Source organism: Cryptosporidium hominis (assembly GCF_000006425.1).
Source record: "Cryptosporidium hominis TU502 chromosome 2 CHRO012012, whole genome shotgun sequence".
Classification (NCBI taxonomy): Eukaryota; Apicomplexa; class Conoidasida; order Eucoccidiorida; family Cryptosporidiidae; genus Cryptosporidium; species Cryptosporidium hominis.
The window spans coordinates 1-20,528 of NW_667369.1; the positions used below are offsets into that span (position 1 = coordinate 1).

The following is a 20,528-nucleotide window of genomic DNA, read 5'->3' on the forward strand; positions in this document are numbered from 1 at the left end:
TTTTTTAATATACATTTTACAATTATAGTTAAGAATAGTTTATTTTGACTATAATAAAGGATTTTATAAATATAAAAGGTAAATAATAAAGTTAATATGTTTTGTAATAATACTTTCAAGTTTTTGTTTAAGAATTTATTATTAAAAGTGAAGATATTTTAATAATCAAATTATTTATCTAAACAATTTATTTTTATTTAAATGAGAAAATATTTAAAAGTCTAAATAAAATGATAATTTGAAAAATTTAATAATTAATATTTTATGATTATCAATAATTATTTCTTTAAAAAGTTTTTAATCAAAATTTTGTGAAAGATATAGTAAAATAATAATAATTTGAATAAAATAACTCTTTACCATTAGTTCAAAAGTTCAATTCATAGTTATTTGTGATAGTGATGCCTAATACAAATATAAAGTTAACTGAAACTTGTTAAGTTAAAATAATAATAACTGAGCTTTGAATATAAAATCAAATCAAAATAATTAATATTAATGTTTAGTTAATTAAATACTCTAATATTAATTACAAACTTGTGTTAAACTATATTGTTAAATTAAACCAAATAATGTATGAAATTTATTACTATATTAATTTCTTTCATCGAATAATATCTAAAAAAAAATATTAAAATTAATTGTAATTATTTAATAAAAAAAATAAATAAAATTAATATTAATATGTAGATATAAATATTGCAAGTAATAACAAGCAATATCAAATAAAATAAACGTTAAAATTTATGATTAAAAATATTTTATTAATAATAATATTAATGAGATATAAATCATTAATAATTTGAAAATCAAAACTACTACAGAAGAATATTACTAATAAAAAGTAACAAATAATTACCACAGACAATAATTGAATAACCTTGTATAACTTATTATTAATTGCAATTTAATATATTATTATTTCATGAAGAAAATTTAAAAAAATGATAAATACTAGATTTATATTAGATCAAGTACTTAAACAATTGAAAAACATAAAGGTTAAATTTTGAATTAACTTATTAAAATCGTATTTTTAAGTAAAAATCGAACACAATAATTTTCACTCGTTCATGAATTTAATTTTATTATCTAGAGATTGTTTCTTATAATAATTGAAATAATACTTGATAAAAAATTGAAAAAAAAATTCAAAGTAAGCTAAGCTGCAATATTCTCCTTCAACTAGATAATTGGAGCCTCTGATTTAAGATTGGAAACAAATTCAATATGTATAAATATAACAAGAAATAGAAAACTTTATGTAATTATAAGAAATTTAATAATTTATCTAACTCTAAAATAAATATTATATTTTTTGCTTTCAAACTCGAATTATAATTTGTTCATTCAGAAAATGATAATTTACAATATTAAATACAAAACAAAATAATTCCTTCGCAGAAGAAATTAAGAAAAAGGAACGATTAAATTTGAATATTATTCCACAGATAAATTATGCTTTAGTGGAATAAGAGAATCGATTTGTTCTGTTCAAAAAATCGGTACAGCTGCACGGGATTCAGTTTTCAATCCGTAGTAAATGCAGAGTTCAAACGGCCAGTATATCCAGCATATGGATTCTGAGGGTCATCTTCATTACCATTGCTACCACCATTACCACCACTATTGCTATCACCATTGCTACCACCATTACTACTACCATTATTTGAACTCAATTTTTTGGATTTGCAACTGCTACTAGAACAACAAGAATGTTTTTCTTCTGATTCCTCTGATTGCTCATTATGTTCATTGCCCTCTTGTGTTCTAGGTGGTACTGTTTGCATTTCTTGACTAAATCCTCCATAATTACTAGTTACAGACCAAACATGTCTAGGCTGAGTCGGGTCTCCAATATTGAGAGATCCACTATTAGAACTACTTGAGCAACAACTATCATCAGAAGAACAAGAAGAAGAACAACAACAACATAATCTTCTTAATAATTTTCTTGGAGAACTTAATTTAATAAGAGAAAGATCGGCATGGGTATTTAAACTCAAAATTTGATCATTGATTCTAAGGAAGTTTGACAAAAAAGCCAAACATAATACTAGAGGAATAAAATTTAACTTTACTGTATTCATTATTAAAAAATAAAAATTATGTAAAAACTGAGATTCATATGATCAGTAAGGGAAAAAACTGTCTCAAATAATAATTAGGCGGTTCTTAAGACGTTTTAAAAAAAAAAAAATATTTGATCATTCAAAGAATAAAATTAAAGTAATTAATCATTCAATTTTAAAACACAAGTCATTACAATATACTCAGTTATCATATAAAACTAGTTTTAGATAACTGAGCTCAAAAACATTAAAATTTAGGACCGGGAGCGGCTTCGTCGGAGCATTTGTTAGGTAGTAATTAACACATTTTAAGGATTTTTTAGTAATTTTTATGCATAGTCTAGTTTCAATTATCTCTTACAAAACTTACATGGTAATATCAGTGAGTTAAAATATGATTTAATGCGAACAATAGTAATTTATTGTTTTGAGTTATAAACTCTGAATCTGCGGGAAAGTAGGGCAGCAGAACGTTCTGGGTTATAAGGATCTCCAACAGGGGGTTTCTTTGGAAAAGGAGGAGGTGAACCAGAGAAATGATTATTTAGACCTTGAGTGTTGCGAGGTAAGAAACTTTGTGATCTTGGAAGAGTGCCATCAAAGGAAGAAAAATCAATTGTTGTAGGCTTTTGACCCGTGGATCGAAACAATTTTCTACAACCTCTGAGTAAATTTGGAAGTCTACTAGGGATATTCATTTGAAGAAGAGAAAATTCAATATATTTTTCATTTGTAAATTCAATTTCATGGCCAGAATATGCCATAAAGTATGAAAGTAAACCAATAACGATGCATAAATTCATTAATAACTTTGGGCAATTCATTTTTTTTTTTATTTAATTTAGTTCCGGAGTATATATACAAAGTTTGCTAACTTCTTTACCTAGAATCTATTATTTATTATTTTATTTTATTTTTACTATTTGCATCCAACTTTACAAGATCAAATAATCAGTCCGTTCACTCCGCCTTGTGCGCTTAACAATCTAATTAAACTTGTACTATGATAAACAATTATAAACTCACTTGACAATTACAAAATTATCTCATGAACATTGTAACACACAAAGTTACAACTATTCAAAATAAATAAATAACACTGCACTCAACAAAAAGTCATTTTTGCGAAACAAAAAACATCCCCCCCCCTTATAAACATGAAAATATCCTTAAGATAATACGCAATCTCACTAGTACTACTTACACATAGGTAATTTAAAATACAAAATCAAACATTCAACTTTAAACAACAGTAGCTATTAGTTTATTAGTCTAATAAACCAGATAGCGATGATAAACGTTCAGGTGGTTTTGGAGGACCGCCAGGAGACTTTCTAACGGTAATTACACCACCTTTACCGCCTCCACCTGAACTTACAGGTCCATCAGGAGACGAACTTGAACCTGAATTTGAACTTGAGCTTGAACTTTTATCTTGTCTATTACCACCATTTCGGCCTCTCATTCCTCCTCTTCTTCCAAGTGGACGATCTGGGTTTTTTCCGCCATCTGACCCATCCAGATCTCTTAGTCTTGGAGTTGGAACAGGTGGTTTGCCTGGACCTTTTGGAGGTTTATTTCCTGGAAATTTCGTTCTTGGAAGAGGAACGGGTGGTCCATCTGGATTTGAACCTACATTACCCTTCTTTCCTGGTGGCGGAGGAGGTTTGAAATTTGGTGGATCATCATCGGGACCACTACCATCAGAATCCGAGCCAGTATTGCCCAATGAAGCAGTTAACTTTAATAAAGAAAATTGGGCTAAACTATCGGTCGAGAAATCTTGAGAGAAAGTGCTTTGATAATTAAAGGTTAAATATAAAAGCGGAATTATTATATATAGATAAAAACAGGCATTCATCATTTCAAACCTTTTAAATCCTCTCAAAAACAAAATATATTTGACAAGTACTTTAGTCTTCTCAAAGTTTTATACTCGTCTATAATTGAAAGAAGTTAAGGAAAAAGAAAATCTTATTTTTATGTTTGAGTAAATCATCGAGACGAGCGGGAGGGGGGCTAGACGGATAAAAAAGTACCTCTCTACATTTCAAGATAGAAGTTACAATTTATTTAAAGAAACTAGATTTTTCTTTTAATTAAATTAGTTATATTATGAACTTAACGAACATTAGTCTCTATAATTGTTAAAAAAAAAAATTGAGTTAGAAAAGCGAGAATTGTAATGTTATGTATTTTGATAGGCTATTTATGAATATTTCCAGGTTGGTGCTACTATTCTTAAGTTTTCACCAAGTTTGGTTAGTCAACGACTTTATTCAGTTTTACTATGTGAATTAATACACCAAAGTTTAAATATCTTAAGTGTAAATCTCGTATATCATTGGTATGTGGATATTGTGCACCCACTAAATGTAATACTTAATACAAACACGCATAAATATTAAAAATGAAGCTTCAAACATAAACTTAATAATCGTACTTGAACAACTAACAACTTTAGCTACTTATTTTCACGCTAGCACAAATTGATAAGGTAAATACTCGACACTAGTACCATAATGTGCATTTCTTTTCTATAGAAAACATAAATTGTTATTTACCTTATTAAGACCCATAATAATCATACTCATTAAAAATTGATATGAATTAAAACATTGATGTTGGAAACCACAACTATTAGCAGGAAAACTGAAACATTGTGTGGTAATTAGTTTTAAAATCTTTTTCTCAATTTAGTTTTCCTTGGAATCGTTTTTAAAGGGCTCGGTGGTCTCGGGGCTAACCCACCAAATGGACCTGTACTTTCTCCATCAGATTCAGGGTCAGAGTGTGAGTGGCCTCCTCGATTTCCTCTTCCCCATAGTTTCCTTCTGCTAGGGCGTGGAGAACTTAAGGGTGCTCCACCAAATGAACCCAAGCCATCTGCCTCGTCTCCTTCAGAGTCAGGGTGTGGGGAATTTCCTTTATGCCCTCTTCCCCATAGCTTCCTTCTCTGAGGGCGTGGAGAACTTAAGGGTGCTCCACCAAATGAACTCGAGCCATCTGCTTCGTCTTCTTCAGGGTCATTTGAGGATGAGGATGAACTAGAAGAGCCATTACCATCTGTTTCATCTTGACGATCTCCTGTACTTTCATGGTTTTCTTCACCATTTGGAAAATCACTAGAGCTTAAATTCAACGATTTCACTTTAATCAATGATATTTTTGAATATTCATCAACTCTGCCAAGCTGATTGAATGTGGTATAATTCAATAAACAAATTAAACATAGAAACACATATAAAAACTTCATTTTTAAAACCAGAGTTATTAACAAACTTTGAAGAATGATTTTGTTACTTTTGCTACTAGTTTAAAAATTGAAATACATTCTTTATTTGAGAAATGAAAAAAAAAGAAGTTAATTTCGTTAAGTTATACTAATGGAAAAAAATATATAATAGTAAAATATGACCGCCTTTTTTAATTAAAAAGTTATACGTATATATATATTTATATTTATTTGCTATAACGGATGTAAATTTGACTTACAAACCAATAATGAATTGTCACTATAAAGTTTTAATTCGCATGCTTCTTAATAAATATCTATTTTCATTCATTTTTAATTAAATTTAATGTTATCATTATTTTGAGCTAACATCTTAGATAATAAATATTGTTACTTTTTTTTCATTCATAGCAATGTAAAAAAAGTATTTATACAAATTGGTTTATAACTTTTCCACTTTATTTGCATTATTATATGGGGAAAAAATGAATGCATTATATTTAATAGAAAGGAATCGACATTACAAAGTTTGGTGTGAAAAAAAAAATTTACCATTAGCGTGTTTGTAATTTTTAAAAACTTAGTTGATTTAACTCCAAATATTAGCCTATTTTTTTTTAATTACTTAAGTAATAAATACATATTTGAATGATCATCAAATTGATTATCAAATTAGCTAGAGTGAATGATATATCACACTCCTCCCTTCTGCGGAACGAAGATTACAAATATTGTTTGACTTCACAAAATGGTATATATTTAGAAAAAAAAAAAAAGAAATATATTTAAAATTCATCTGTGTTTTTTAGTAACACTTTCTTAATTAAGATAAGTTTTGACTTAATTTATAGTTTAAGCATAGATTAAATTGAAAATAATAATATTATTTATTTATTGTATTTTTATTTATAAATTAACTGAATAGCAATAATACTTGGTATGAACCAAATTTGTTTCTGTGTTTTATATTGATAAACTTTTATTTAAAAAGATTACACAACATAGATATGCAAATTTTCTATTTCAATTGTATAATTTTCAGAATAAAAACAAATTATATTAAATATCTTTCACTAAATTAGATTTAAATACTTATATTTTTGATGAATTATTAATCTATTTCTACATACATTAATCCATGAAATTTACTTTAGATTCAATCCAACAAACAATTATTTGTATGAACTTAGTTGATTAATAAACATCTTAAATTGCCAAAAAAAATAAAATAAATACACTTGAAATCAAACCAAATTACAAAATAACACTCATTTTAAAATTAAACAATTATTATGTCAATTCTTCGTCAAATTGAAAAACCAGTGAAGGAGATCTTGACCTTGATTTTGACCTCGACCTGAATCTTGACCTTGACCTTGATTTTGACCTTGACCTCGATTTTTTACCTGTTTTACGCCCACGATGTCTCTTTTTTTTTGATTCTTTACTTTTATTAGTTTCTTCATCCTCATCTTCAGAAGAACTTGACGATGATGAATATGAGGATGAAGAAGTAGATGATGATGATGATAATGAGCTTGAACTACTTGAATGGCGAACGCATGAAGATACAGAAGGCGAGCACATTCCTAAAAATCCCAATTTAGAAGTAGATGAACTTGGGCTACATGGCGATGGAAAAGAAGAAGGCGATGACGGCCCTTTATTAGAACCTGATCTTGCTGGTATGGGAATGGGCCTACTACTTGAAGAATACCCCGATTGTTGAGATGTTGAAGATACAACTGGATCAGAACTAGGAACAGGAATATTACTTGGATCTGGATTTGGAACAGATTCCATATTATTAGAGCAATTTCCAGAAGATTCATCGTTATTATTAAACGTTGGATTATCAACTGCAAATACTGTTACTTCTTGAGTTGATAAATTATTACTATTACCCCTGCAACAACAAAGCATTTTGCGAAGATTTTGTCCAAATGAGATTCCATTTCTAAGTTTCAAAAGTGAAACTTTGTCTTCACTAACTATATCTCTTTCATTTCTATGCTCAAATGATAGAAAAGAAAGTGAAAATACAAATATTATTAATAAACAATTTCTTAATTGCATAAATAGTCTACTCGAATATTCTTTTTGAAAATAAAATTAATTCAACATAAATAGTTAAAGTGAAACAATGATAAGGAAAGTTTTAACAATTAAAATCAAACTATGTCTAACATTGAAAACCTTGATTATTATTCTTAAATCATATTAATTTATATCCATCAATACATTTATTTAAATATATACATACCGGTATGTTTAATTTTTTTGTAACTTTCCCTCCAAAAAACCGGGAAGTCAAACAAAACAAATCCTATTTTTTATTGCAGAGATACCTAATGTATTTGTTAATAAATAAATAGAGACGGTAACAATCGAGATATATACTATTCAAACATTAAAAAAACACGATATATTTTATTTGAAACAAAAAAATTAATCAAGATTATCATTAAATAAAGTTTTGTAACAGTTGGCACACAAAATAATCATAATTTTAAAATTCCATTTGGCTATTACTTCAAACATGAGTTTGTATAAGAAATAAGTATAACTAGATATAAACATGATGAAATTTACTTTAAATATGGTTATTTTCAGAAAATTCTGACTATTATACTTTAATCAACTTACTCAAATCATCTCCTTAAAACACAAATACTAAATCCGAACCAACTTTATTTACAATAATTAGGCCCATTTCTGTATTGTATACAAATATATGTAACCATTACACGATATTAGGAATCATTGCTAGTAGTTTTAGTCTTTTCAGTAGTCGTGGTAGTAGTAGCACGTACATTAGGAATGAATTGAGGAGGATCTGGTTTTGAAGGAGGATGAGTTGTTTTTGTATTTGTAAAGCCAGAATATGTCCCAACCTCTGGTTCAAAATCCAATAGTACGGTGTAAAGACCAGGATGGCCTGGGTGGCCCTTAGAAATATCAGCTTTCTTTCTCTTAGATGACGATGATGATGATGATGATGAGCAACATTTGGGGTCTTCCTCATCATTACTATTAGTGTCTCCAGAATTACTTTCATCTGTATTGGAGATGGGATTGTAAGCTAACAATACAGGGATGCCAGATCCATCACCTTCATTTTGATTTGGAAGTTCATCCTCTTCATTTCTGGAAGAAGCTGAACAACAGCAAAGAAGACTTCTAAGTTTTGAGCAACGAGGCGCTTTTACTTGCAAAATTGAGAATTTATATTCGGATGGATGTACTTCATTAATGGTGAAAAAGGCGGAATTGATTATTAAAATAAGAAAAATGGCATGGAAATAATTTGTTATAAAACCCATTTGATTTTTTCTTTTGAAAAAAATACGGTCGATAGGATGAATATTATTGATTTAATAACTAATGATCAAGAGATAATTAATATTATAGTTACCGCTTGTTATAAAATATTACCTTTACTTGATATTTATTTGTTTTAATCATAAATATATAATATTTAATATATAAATAAATTTTGTCTTTATAGCGCTATTAGAAATATTTATGATTGTCTTTAATAATTGGAAAACAATTCAACAGGATTTTATTTATTTTACAAATATCTTAAAGCCTTTACTGTAAAACGGGGTTTAAATAATTATAGGGTTTAAATAAATAAAGGGGTTTCTACTTGTATAATTTTTGTGATTAATTAAATTACACGCACATTAACACATGATTTAAATATTGTAATTTTTGTTTATTGCTAAGAAATAATTTTTACACCATATAAATACCAGGATAAAATTACTATAAATGTGGTAATTCACAATATTATATTTTTGTTTTATAGAACAAGACTTTTGACCTCGATTATGTCAATAAATCATTCAGATTTTAAGACTATGCACGCCAAGCATTATTATTAAGTTTCTGAATTCTGTTCAATAGATTTCATAACTTGACATTAATTTGATGGCAAACCAGTAATTAAACAACTTTCTATAAATTTGGCAACTTTTTATTTAATTATTTTATGGTGTTATACTTGCTTATTTTTAGAATTGAATCATTAACTAGATTCCATTTTCATTTAATATATGAAGCAATGAATATTGCTAGTGATAAGCTAAATTAATTATTAACTTACCAATCTAAACATCATATTTTCTGGCATAGCTATTAACAATTTCTGTATTTGAATTGAACAAGAAAAGAACTTGGGATTTTATCTTAATTATATATTAAAATGTAGTAAAGATCTTTTATTATGTAAGCATATATACAATATTTAATTTACTAAATTATTTAAATGCTGGTTCTAACTCATTACAAGAACTATAAACTAGAGTACAAACATGGGTTCAAATATAATAAAGTATATATAAAATATTAAAAAAAAAATAAATAAAATTAGTTATAATGCATAGTATTCACACGATATTCATTCTCAATCAAATTACGATTAAATTTGTATTACTATAATAAAACCTCGATTCGTTTAATAAGTACAGTGTTGATGGTAAACCCAACCAACATAAAATTTACGAAGCCATTATCTTTTGATGAATTCAGATTTCTTTGTTCAAATAAACATAATTAATCTCAATGATTGAAATTTGGCCGATGATTAAAATTTAGTTTCAAATTCTTCATTATCTTCATCTTTCGTATTATCAGGTCTTTCCAATCCTAACATTACTCTTAATGATAGAGAGCTTGAAGAAGGAAGTCCTCCTGCAGTGGTTTTAATTCTAGAAGATGACTGATCATCTAATTTAAATGTCACTCTTTTTTTACGGACGTTCTGATCACCTTCTGGAGACTGTGAATCTTGTCCGGTTTTTTTAAGGCATGAACGAGCCGGCGGGGGTGGTAGGCTCAAACCTTTTTTTTTAGATTTTTTCTTTTTGCACTTCCCCTTGCAACATCCAAAACAACTCAGCAATTTTCGGAAGGAGGATCTTCTTAAATTTAGAAAGGAGTGGTCAAGAACTACTCTATTGGTCGTTTCTTGCTCATTATGCTCGTAATTGAACAAGAAGAGTATTAGAACTAATGTTGTTAGGAGTGACCTGAACTTTTTTATTGACATGGTTTTACTATATTGCGGAGAAATTGCAGTATTTTCTTAGAATAATTATAATTATGAATCCTATATTGTTCTTGCCAATATTGTTTTACTCCTCTTTAAATGATCACTAAGTAAATAGAAGTTTGTGGGCGTATATGCGGCTTTCATACGTATTCCCTGTTAATGTCTTGAATGAGTAATGAAGGAGTCTGTTGTATTTAGATGAAAAATAATCTACGTGATTAAGTTATTAGAATTAACTTTCTATTTATTTTTAATTTATTGAAGTAAACATTTCATTTAAATCCTACGTAAAATTGTTTACCAAACCAGAATTTCTTAGTAAAAATGTTCAAATTCTTATAAGCAAACAAAATAAAACAATATTTTTGATTTTTTTTTTTTTTTTTTTTTTTTTTACATTTAAATTATTGACTAACTTTGCAAAAGAATTAGAATTTTTCTTACATAATCATTTTCATGATAAATTCATATATTTATGATAGTGATTATTTTTAAATATATAAATTGATCTTAATATTTTTGAATCTATTTATTCTAGAATCATTGGCAATCTACAATTAATAATTAATTTCTGAACTTCTTCAATATAATGAAAATACGAATATTTATATATATAAGAACTAGTTAGTATTTTCTTTCTTTTTTTTTTTGAAAATAGGGGGAATACTTTGTATCAAAATATTTACTTTTTAGACTCATGATTTAAATGAATTAATAGATACTTATTATATGTAAAAGTCTTAATTATTTAAAAAGTTTAATACCTTTACATCTCCTTTTAAAAGAAAATTTTAAGAAAATAAGTTTTATTGTAATATTTTCTTGATTTAAATAACTTTGGAATACTCAAAAATGTGTTAAAATTTATGCTATAATTTTCTAAAGATCAGATCAAACTTTTTAAATCGGGTGGTTTTGCCATTTAAATGAATTATTTTATTAGAAAATTTTTTGAGAAAAATATTCTTACTGATAAAAATGTTTGGCTTTTGAATACTAAAAACATAATCATTGTTTTTTCAAAAAAAAAAATTATTTAAATAAAGTTTTCGTAGAAAGCTCTTATTAACAATTGCTAGAAATGGTGTAAGGTTATTAAGGCAATTCTGAATATTCTAATGAAATATTACGAAAAAAATTTTAATCTTTTTATTTTATATATTTATTTCGTAACTTCTGGAAGTTATCATTAATTTTAAAGATTCATAATTATTAGAAAAAATAATCAATCAAGTATTTGTTATTCTTTTTTATTTAATTACATGAACATTTGGCTACTAAAGTATAATTCCATTTTTTTTTTTTAATTTCCTAATATTTTATTATTTCTGTGTTACCGGAATTAATACAATTATGTGGTTGTGTCTCATAATAATCATTAAAATTCAAATTGACATGTTTTGGTTTTCTCATTTTTGTGTATATAAAAAATAAATAAATAAATATATATATATATATATATATTTATAAAAAAAAATTGAGATTTTGAAAAACTCAAATATTCCATTAAATCAATTTTTATTTAACATCAAACTCCTTGATTTAAAAGTCAATATTTGAAACAAAAGAATATATGTACTTGAATATATTATTTTTGTTTCTAGATGTGTTATTTACAAATATACTATATTATTTTTTATTATTAAGATGCAAGAAGAAAGTAACTAATTCTGAATTTATATTACTATTGCTGGGAATTCCAATAAATTTATTGGTAAGTTTGTTATATTACAAATTAAAAAAAAAAAACTATCTAGACTTTATTGTAAAGATAGTTTAACAAAATAATGAATAATTAATACAAATAATTGCAATATTATTGTCTAGTCCTACCTATTTATAGAAAATTTATTCAAGTGCTCTCTTAACGTATTAATTTGTTTACTTTTACATCGTATAATAATTCCTTCAATTACTGGAGGAATTGCATGTGGAAAGACTCAAGTTTCAAGCTTTTTAAAAGAAAATGGTTTTGTGATAATTGACATGGATATAATTTCAAGACAAATTGTTGATATTGGAAAACCTGCATACTTGTAAGTTTCATACTTTAACTTGGTTATGTATTTGAATATTTAGTTCATATGAAACCAAGTTAATAAAGATTTGTTTGAATTTTGTAACTAGATTAATATTTAATTAAATCCATAATTGATTAATAATAAAATAGTGAAATTTTGAGGGAATTTGGAGATAATTTAGTAAACCAAGATGGGAGTTTGAATAGGAAACTCCTAAGATCAATAATTTTTGAAGATCCACTTAAAAGAAAGAAATTGAACATGATTACACATCCCAGAATTTTTGCTGCAACTTTATATGAGATTTTTTATTTCAGGGTTTTTGTTTTACTAACAAGATTTCAAAATGTTAAAACTATCCTTGTATCTCCTCTACTTTTTGAAAGCAAAGTTTTCACATGGATTTGCTCACCAATATATGTAGTATCAGCAAATAGAGAACAGCAGATCAAATATTTAATGGATAGAGATTCTTGTACTCAAACTTTAGCAGAAAATATGATTGACTCACAAATGAGTCTGAAAACAAAATGCGAGCTGGCAGATAAAGTTTTATGGAATAATGACAGTATACATGATCTGAAGATTCAAATTAAGAAAGAATTTTCTATTTTATAATTCAATAATTATACATATTACATTACTAGAAACAAATAGGTGCGAGTACAATATTTATTGACCCTCTATTTTTATTTTTTATTAATTATTTATTTACTTTTTCATTTCATCTTTCCATCTTTACAAGAATATTTTACCTGCATGCACTGGCAGTAGACGTGACGTATTGGGCAAAGTTACCATGTAAAAGAAAAAAATAAATATTATATGTGTAAATTGGAAGAGATAATAGTAAATAATAGCAAAGGTAAATATAAGGATATTAAATATAACTTAGACCATTGTTAACATTATTATTGTTGTAATAATAATATTTTAGTACAAGGATAATAAAATTGGTCTTTTTTCCCTTAAAATCACGCTGTGCATACATATTTTCATCTTTGTACTCCAAGATCATATTTATTTTCATCAATAGCACATTTACAGAGAATAAAGGCATATTATTTTGTGATCAGATTGATTTTTTCTATAATCAAAAATTCTTCCTTAATTAATAACATAAGTATCTAGACAAATAGCAATAAAAATGGGTAGTACTCTTTCGTCAGGATGCTGTTCTGGAAGAGAAAGTGAGGAGGCAAAGAAGTTAGCCCAAGAAAAGATGAATAGAAGTGAAGCTTTAGGAGATGACATTTCCAGGTTTGATTTAGCATATGATAAAAATGATATACAAGAATTTATTAACCTTTTATCTTCAACTCAACCAATTGATAAATTAGATGAACCAATGCATCCTTGGGCAGCTGATCCTAAAACTGTTGGAGCATTAGCTGCAACTCAATTGGCAATTCTCGCCGCAAGAGACAGTCAGCCAGAACTCAAAGATGAAATTAGAAAGAAAGGTGGAATTCAAGGTTTATTAGAGTTACTTAAAAGCAAAGAAGAAGATAGAATTGATGGTGCAATTGTAGCGCTTTCATTTCTAAGTGTTAACAACGTTGAATGTTGTAACGTCATGTTTGATTGCGGGGTGCTTCCATACTTAGTAAAATGTATGTCAAGCGAAATAGATGGACTTAGAGCAGCTTCCGCACAAACAGCTAGAAATATCTTCATATTAGGACTTAATCAGAGAAAAGAATTTATGAGACTTGGCGGAATTACAGTATTAGTAAGTCTTCTCAATCCCCCTACAAAAAATATTGATAAGCCAGAAAGTTGGTATACTCCCTTGGAAGCAGTGTATCATATTGAAGATCTAATTATTGACCAAAATGAAGAATTATTGGAATATACACGCGCTATTCGAAAATGTGGAGTCGTTGAGAAACTACAAATTCTTACCAAAAGCAACAACAGAGATGTCTCAGAAGCAGCAGAGATTTTATTAGCCAGAGTTGCTGAGTGATCTAACATAATATGTCTATGAGAAAAATATACATATATATACTAAAAATTCATACAATTTTTTTTTATTATTAAGTTTGATTATTTATATATAATTTATTCACAAATACTATTTTCCCTTTAGAATAAGCATTAGTTCACTCTAATAAAGCACATATTTCACACAGTATATCGAGTCATCGAACTGATTAATCCTAAATCACTAAATTTAACCTCATATAAATATGAATTTATCAGAATAGATCGATATTTCTCTTTAAAGTGTAACTCAATCAATATGGTAATTTATATTAGATGAACAAGAAATATTTTAGTAAGAAGAAATATGCCTTGTTTTTCTTCTTTAAATAAATATTAATTTGTTATTTATTTATTTTTTTTTTTTTTATTACTACAAAAATATTTGTGTTTAGGCGCCATTTTATTGGGTATATTGTTTAATATTTAAAACTAACTTTATGAGACGTAATTTAATAGGAAAAAAATTTGACATAAAGCCTTGCTTTCTTTTTTTTTGGAAAGAAGATTTATTAAAAAGTTTGAAATATACTCCAGTTCTAATACTTGGGTATATAAAATACACTTATATACTAGAATAATCTAAGCTCTAACTCTTAGTAACTTCTAGAATTGAAGAGGGAAATATATGCATATGAATTATGTTTAAAGTTACTCGTGAAGAATTAGGTGAAGATATTGATCTTTTGGAATATTTAAGTGACTCCACATATGATGGGGAGGAAACTGAAGAATATATTTCCAAGAGATGTAATACAATAGAAGAACCACTGACTTTATCAGACTCATTTTCTAAAAGCTTTGTTATTTTCGGACTTCCATGTATTGGCTCAGATAAATATGAGAGATTTCTTAAAGCTCTTAGAACAATTATTAATCAAACCCTTAAAATGATGAGAGTGGAGTATGACGAAAATTTTTTACTTGATGTACCTCAGGATGAAGATGGAGGCACAAAAGGAGTTGCTATATTGACATTTTCGAATTCATTCCAAGCAGAAACTGTTTGCCAAGCACTTTCAAAGGCACCATTTGATAAACAGACAAAATTTAATACAGTAATGTTTGATGATGTAAAAAGAATTATTGAACAAGATGAATCAGCTCCAGGACACTTTGAAACTCTATACCCACCACCGACTTTATTCAGTCGAGATGATGTAAGAAATTGGTTAATGGGGCCAAGATGTAGAGAACAATTTGTTATTAGATACCAAAGCGCAACTGAGATCTATTCATTTGATTCGATTCAAAGAATTCCTGAATTAATTTATGACGGTGAAAGAGCTAAAGGAGGGAAAAGAGTTTGGACAGATTTTTCTGTACAATGGAGTCCAATGGGTTCTTACTTAGTGACATTCCATCGTCAGGGTGTTGCACTTTGGGGAGGTGATGATTGGGATAAGAAGATTAGATTTGAACACAAAGATGTTAAATTCATTGATTTCAGCCCAAATGAAGAGTACTTACTAACATGGGATGGTTCTTCTCCAGATTCAAGGTTTGATAAGGCAGTAAAGGTATGGCATGTACTTTCTGGACGACTTTTAAGATGCTTTTCCACACCAACTATGACACTTAACAATAATGGAACTGATAGTGGTTTACATTTCCTTTGGAGCCCAACTGGAAATTATCTTGCACATTGCTCTGATAAAGGAGAACTTTTCGTCTATGAATCTTCCACAATGACTCTTGTAGAAGATCCTGCTACAGGTAATAAGAACCCATTAAAGTATCCACTTCAGTTCTTTGATTGGTCCCCTGAAGAAGACAACCTTTCAATTTGGTGTCCAGAAAGAGGAGATACACCAGGTAGACTCACTTTGCTTTCTATTAAGAATAGAAAGGAGTTGGCAATAAAGAATGTCTTTAATGTTAGAGAGGCATCTGTCCACTGGCAACCAAAAGGTCAGTATATGTGTCTTAAGGCTCTAGTTTCTAGAAAAGCTGGTAAAAAGGCAAAAAAAGAATATACTCAGCTTGAGATCTTTAGAGTAAAAGAGAAAAATGTTCCTGTTGATACTGTACATATTGAAGGTGTTACTGTCAAGTGCTTATCCTGGGAATCATCTAATAGATTTGCCATTGTTGTTGTAGATGATGTTACAAGATCCCAAACACTGAGATTTTACCAAGTGAATGCAACACAAACTGACTTTGTATGCTCATATTATTTAACATCTCCTGTTGACACAATTAAATGGAGTCCACTTGGTAGCTATTTTGTTTTAGGTGGATCTGGAGGAAATTTAACATTCTGTCAACTCACAAATGAAAACAAATTTGATATCTTGCAAAAAGATGAGCATTTTATGTGTAACTGGATTCAATGGGATCCTACCGGTAGATATGTTACAACAGCTTTCCAATCAAAATTAGCTGAAGGTGCATATAAATACAGCACAGAAACAGGTTTCATAGTTTGGTCTTTCCAAGGTAGACAACTTTACAACTCACCATTGGAAACATTTTACCAATTTATTTGGAGGCCTCATCCCCCTTCACTTCTTTCACAAGAAAAGTTTGATGAAATTCCCAGAAAACTTAAAGATTACAGCAAAAAGTTTGATGCTGAAGATGAGGCTGTCAGATCTGAAAAGAGAAATATTGTTCTCCAAAAGAGAAAAGTCAACGAGGATGAATTCAATGCTATTCTCCAAAAGATTCAAGAATGGAAGGTTCAGCAACCACTTTACAAAGAATGGCTCGCAGCAAAAGAAGTCCTACTTAATTCCTTACAATGGGAAGAACAAGAAGAAGTTATCGAGATTGAGCTTGAAACTATACAGGAAGTTATTTCCACTGAGGTTTAGAAATGAAGCTATTCTATTTGTTTCCATACTTCCTACAATACATATCTACTTTAGTTTATATCATTCATTTCACTATATAGTATTTTTATAGTATTCACTAATTAGTTTATTATTATTTAACTCCTACTCATCAACTTTTCTCCAATTTTTTTTTCATCTCACAATCAAGATCTATATACACAATATTTTCGTAAATTTTTTACAAAGTAGCGAGACGAGACAAAATCTCAGCGGTATAGTACCTGTCATTTTTTTGTCTTAGTAAAATTTGGCGCCTGCTAAATAATAATTAATTTATTTAGTCAACTAATTAAATATAATAATAATATTATAATTAATACAACCGTATAAATAACAACATAAAGTAGTGTAAAAAGCAATAACTTTCAATTGTTAAATAACTCTTATTTTACTAAACAATATTTTTAAATTTGTTGCAATAAAAGGTTGACAAAATGGGAGCAAACAAAGGTTTCATGTTAAAGAAGCGTCTCGGTAAGAAGATGAAGCAGAACAGAGCTGTACCACACTGGTTCCGCATGAAGAACGATACTGATATCAGATACAACGTTAAGAAGCGTCACTGGTTAAGAACTAAGCTCGGGATGTAAATTCTGTATATATATATTTTTTGAATGGATATATTATATGGAGTTCTGAATTCAAAAGATTTGCTTATGTTTGATTATCTTAACACTTTTTTATTCAAACATTGGAGGAACTCTGATCTTTGGATGCCTAAGATTATTCATTAATTATGGTAGTTTTTATCATTATTAATCAATAGCTTCTTAATTTTATTCCCACACTATTGTTTTTGAATTCTTTAAGAAAGTTTGATTGTATAATATTGTTTCTTAATTCTGTCGTATGTTCACTTTATTTATATTGTTCTCTTCAGAGTGATCTATACATATCTCTATCGTATTTATACATTCTTGTAATTTCTCATCTAATGCTTTTGAGAAATCAAGTAGTTGAGTAACTTGTTGTGTCCAAATTGTGTATTTGCTTCTCATATTCTCGTCCTCATATTCGTTATCTAAAGTCTGGATCTCAACTAGAGTCTCCTCTATCCAAGAATATATCTTCATTCCTTTTTCCCCTTTAATATTTAAAATATTTTCAATTTCATTCTTTTCACATTGAAAATATTTAATATTATCAAAATATCTTTTCAAGTCATAATTAAAACTACTTTCTTTCTTTGAAAGTTTCATTAATGTATTTTGGAACTCAATAATATCTTCTTTACTAACAGCATTATCTTCAGAATCCAAAGTACATTGATTCACTGTTCAGCTGAGCTATTCAAAACTTTACTCAAAAATTTTCAACTCTTTTCCTAATTTATCATGAAATTTATTCCTTATCTTACAATTATAACAATCCTCTATTTTACATCTTACACTATTCAGACTCCTTAAAAGCCTCAACCTGTTTTTATTTTGTGTTAGTAGTGAAGTTATTCTTTGTAAAACTAAAATTTCTGTCTTACTACATTGAAATTCAGACTTTGGACTTAATTGAACTATACTCTGATTTTCACTTCGAGTCTTAATTTCATTTTCATGCAAGTACTTACTCATTCCTGATATTGGCGACCTAATAATGTCTTGATATTCAACTGTTATTTTATCTAATTCCTCTTCTCTGACTCTTTTCTTATTTCTTAATTTTTCATTTTTCATATTTAGATCTCTTGAAAAACGATTATTAATCTCTCCTTCATGATAATTTTCAGAATACTCTTTATTGCGATCAAAATAATTCAAATGCTCATTATATATAGAATGGTTTAACCTTTTCCTAATTAATTTAAATGCATTGAATTCTGAATTTAGTAGTTTATAAATGTCATCTGGATTAACTAAATCATTACAACAATTTGCTGATGAAAGTTTTGAACATACAATGTAACCACCATTATGAATTTCCTTGATCTTTTCCATCAAGCAATTAATATTCTCACTGTGTTCTTGGAAACTCTTATATAGACTTCTTATTTCAGATTTTTTATATAAGTAATCATGAAAGGAATTACTAAGTTCCTCATTTTTATTAACACATGATGATAAGTATCTATTAATATAACTAAATACCTCATCATAATAAACTCTCTCTCTCCATATTGACTCCCATTCTTTGGCTTGTTTTGAAAAATGATACTCTGAGAATTTTAGGTTGCTATGCATTATAGAGTTATAAATATGATTTAATATATTTTTTAAATGTTTTCTCTTTAATGAAATTTCATTATAATAAGTGAATGCCTCTGAATAACTTGCTTTATCACATTTTAAAACAAGTTCTGGTTTATTTGGCACCCATTTTCTAAGGCTGTTATCTGCAATTAAAATCCATTCCTTTGTATTACCTTTAATTCTTGAGTTGGTTTTTGATTTTCTTATTTGTATATAATATTTTTCTAATTCTAAGTTTACTACTTTCAATAAATGGTTGTATTTCGAAATTTGCTTTTTTTTATCATTTATTTCTCTAAACTTATAAAAACAATCATTACAGAGTCCATATTCACATGAATTACATTCTAGTCTGTCAATGTTAAAATATGAAAGCTCAAAAACTTTAATGAAAGCTTGTAATGTTAGCTTAATTCTCTCTAGAATTTTTGCTCTAAGAAAAGGTGATAGCTGACCATTTAATTTCAATACTCTATCAATAAAAGGTTCTGATAAGTATTTCTCAACAGACCATAATCTACCATCCTTTCCAAAGTATTCAAATTCTGCTTTACTCTTTTTTCCCTGACCTTTAAACTCAGAATTAATCATAACTTGTTCAAAGCCACACAATTCTAAATAAGCCAAAATAACCTTGTAAAGTTTATTCTGAGCCTTAATATTATTTTCCAGGTTTTTGAGTTTAATAGAATTTTCGTAACATTTTTGACAGTCATTGTAAGAACAGAAATTACATTCTTTCTGTCTTAAATATACCCTTTTTTGAATTTCACTGGAAATTATTCTGCTCATAATTTCTTTGGATAACTCATTCATCAAAACTGAGCTATTAATGTCACACATGAAATCTTTATTACCAACTCGTAAATTTCTGGAGGAACCATAAATCAACTTCTCAAGATCTACTTTATTTTTTCCATACTCTTTATACTTTTCAAATATCTTATTCATCTTTATATTATATTCATTTTTTGGCAAATAGCTGTATTCATAACTATAAGGATTTTTCCTAGATTGAGAATGATCATCCAATTTAATAGCATTGTTTTCGAAAAAATTATTACACAACTGGATATCTTCTTCAATCATATTCTTTTCAGACTGATAGTACTTTAAAATACGTATGTGCGTGTCA

The 20,528-nt window shown here is 27.9% G+C and overlaps 11 protein-coding genes across 11 annotated transcripts; 3 read left to right on the forward strand and 8 right to left on the reverse strand.

Moving 5' to 3' along the window:
* Positions 1-1,529: 1,529 nt before the first annotated feature.
* Chro.20052 (hypothetical protein) lies at positions 1,530-2,090 on the reverse strand. Its single annotated transcript, XM_662121.1, has 1 exon — positions 1,530-2,090. The coding sequence occupies one exon, from the start codon at positions 2,088-2,090 to the stop codon at positions 1,530-1,532; it is 561 nt and encodes a 186-aa protein (XP_667213.1).
* Positions 2,091-2,491: 401 nt separating this feature from the next.
* Chro.20051 (hypothetical protein) lies at positions 2,492-2,896 on the reverse strand. The annotated part of the gene is made up of 1 exon (XM_662122.1): positions 2,492-2,896. One exon carries the CDS (start codon positions 2,894-2,896, stop codon positions 2,492-2,494), a length of 405 nt encoding a protein of 134 aa, XP_667214.1.
* Positions 2,897-3,339: 443 nt separating this feature from the next.
* Chro.20050 (hypothetical protein) lies at positions 3,340-3,936 on the reverse strand. The annotated part of the gene is made up of 1 exon (XM_662123.1): positions 3,340-3,936. One exon carries the CDS (start codon positions 3,934-3,936, stop codon positions 3,340-3,342), a length of 597 nt encoding a protein of 198 aa, XP_667215.1.
* Positions 3,937-4,749: 813 nt separating this feature from the next.
* Chro.20049 (hypothetical protein) lies at positions 4,750-5,328 on the reverse strand. Its single annotated transcript, XM_662124.1, has 1 exon — positions 4,750-5,328. One exon carries the CDS (start codon positions 5,326-5,328, stop codon positions 4,750-4,752), a length of 579 nt encoding a protein of 192 aa, XP_667216.1.
* Positions 5,329-6,597: 1,269 nt separating this feature from the next.
* Chro.20048 (hypothetical protein) lies at positions 6,598-7,383 on the reverse strand. The annotated part of the gene is made up of 1 exon (XM_662125.1): positions 6,598-7,383. One exon carries the CDS (start codon positions 7,381-7,383, stop codon positions 6,598-6,600), a length of 786 nt encoding a protein of 261 aa, XP_667217.1.
* A 677-nt stretch (positions 7,384-8,060) lies between these two features.
* Positions 8,061-8,630, reverse strand: Chro.20047 (hypothetical protein). The annotated part of the gene is made up of 1 exon (XM_662126.1): positions 8,061-8,630. One exon carries the CDS (start codon positions 8,628-8,630, stop codon positions 8,061-8,063), a length of 570 nt encoding a protein of 189 aa, XP_667218.1.
* Positions 8,631-9,898: 1,268 nt separating this feature from the next.
* Positions 9,899-10,363, reverse strand: Chro.20046 (hypothetical protein). Its single annotated transcript, XM_662127.1, has 1 exon — positions 9,899-10,363. The coding sequence occupies one exon, from the start codon at positions 10,361-10,363 to the stop codon at positions 9,899-9,901; it is 465 nt and encodes a 154-aa protein (XP_667219.1).
* A 2,285-nt stretch (positions 10,364-12,648) lies between these two features.
* Positions 12,649-13,005, forward strand: Chro.20045 (COG0237: dephospho-CoA kinase). Its single annotated transcript, XM_662128.1, has 1 exon — positions 12,649-13,005. The coding sequence occupies one exon, from the start codon at positions 12,649-12,651 to the stop codon at positions 13,003-13,005; it is 357 nt and encodes a 118-aa protein (XP_667220.1).
* A 529-nt stretch (positions 13,006-13,534) lies between these two features.
* Positions 13,535-14,356, forward strand: Chro.20044 (hypothetical protein). The annotated part of the gene is made up of 1 exon (XM_662129.1): positions 13,535-14,356. One exon carries the CDS (start codon positions 13,535-13,537, stop codon positions 14,354-14,356), a length of 822 nt encoding a protein of 273 aa, XP_667221.1.
* Positions 14,357-15,014: 658 nt separating this feature from the next.
* Chro.20043 (hypothetical protein) lies at positions 15,015-17,189 on the forward strand. Its single annotated transcript, XM_662130.1, has 1 exon — positions 15,015-17,189. One exon carries the CDS (start codon positions 15,015-15,017, stop codon positions 17,187-17,189), a length of 2,175 nt encoding a protein of 724 aa, XP_667222.1.
* A 1,319-nt stretch (positions 17,190-18,508) lies between these two features.
* Chro.20041 (hypothetical protein) lies at positions 18,509-20,482 on the reverse strand. Its single annotated transcript, XM_662131.1, has 1 exon — positions 18,509-20,482. One exon carries the CDS (start codon positions 20,480-20,482, stop codon positions 18,509-18,511), a length of 1,974 nt encoding a protein of 657 aa, XP_667223.1.
* Positions 20,483-20,528: the final 46 nt, after the last annotated feature.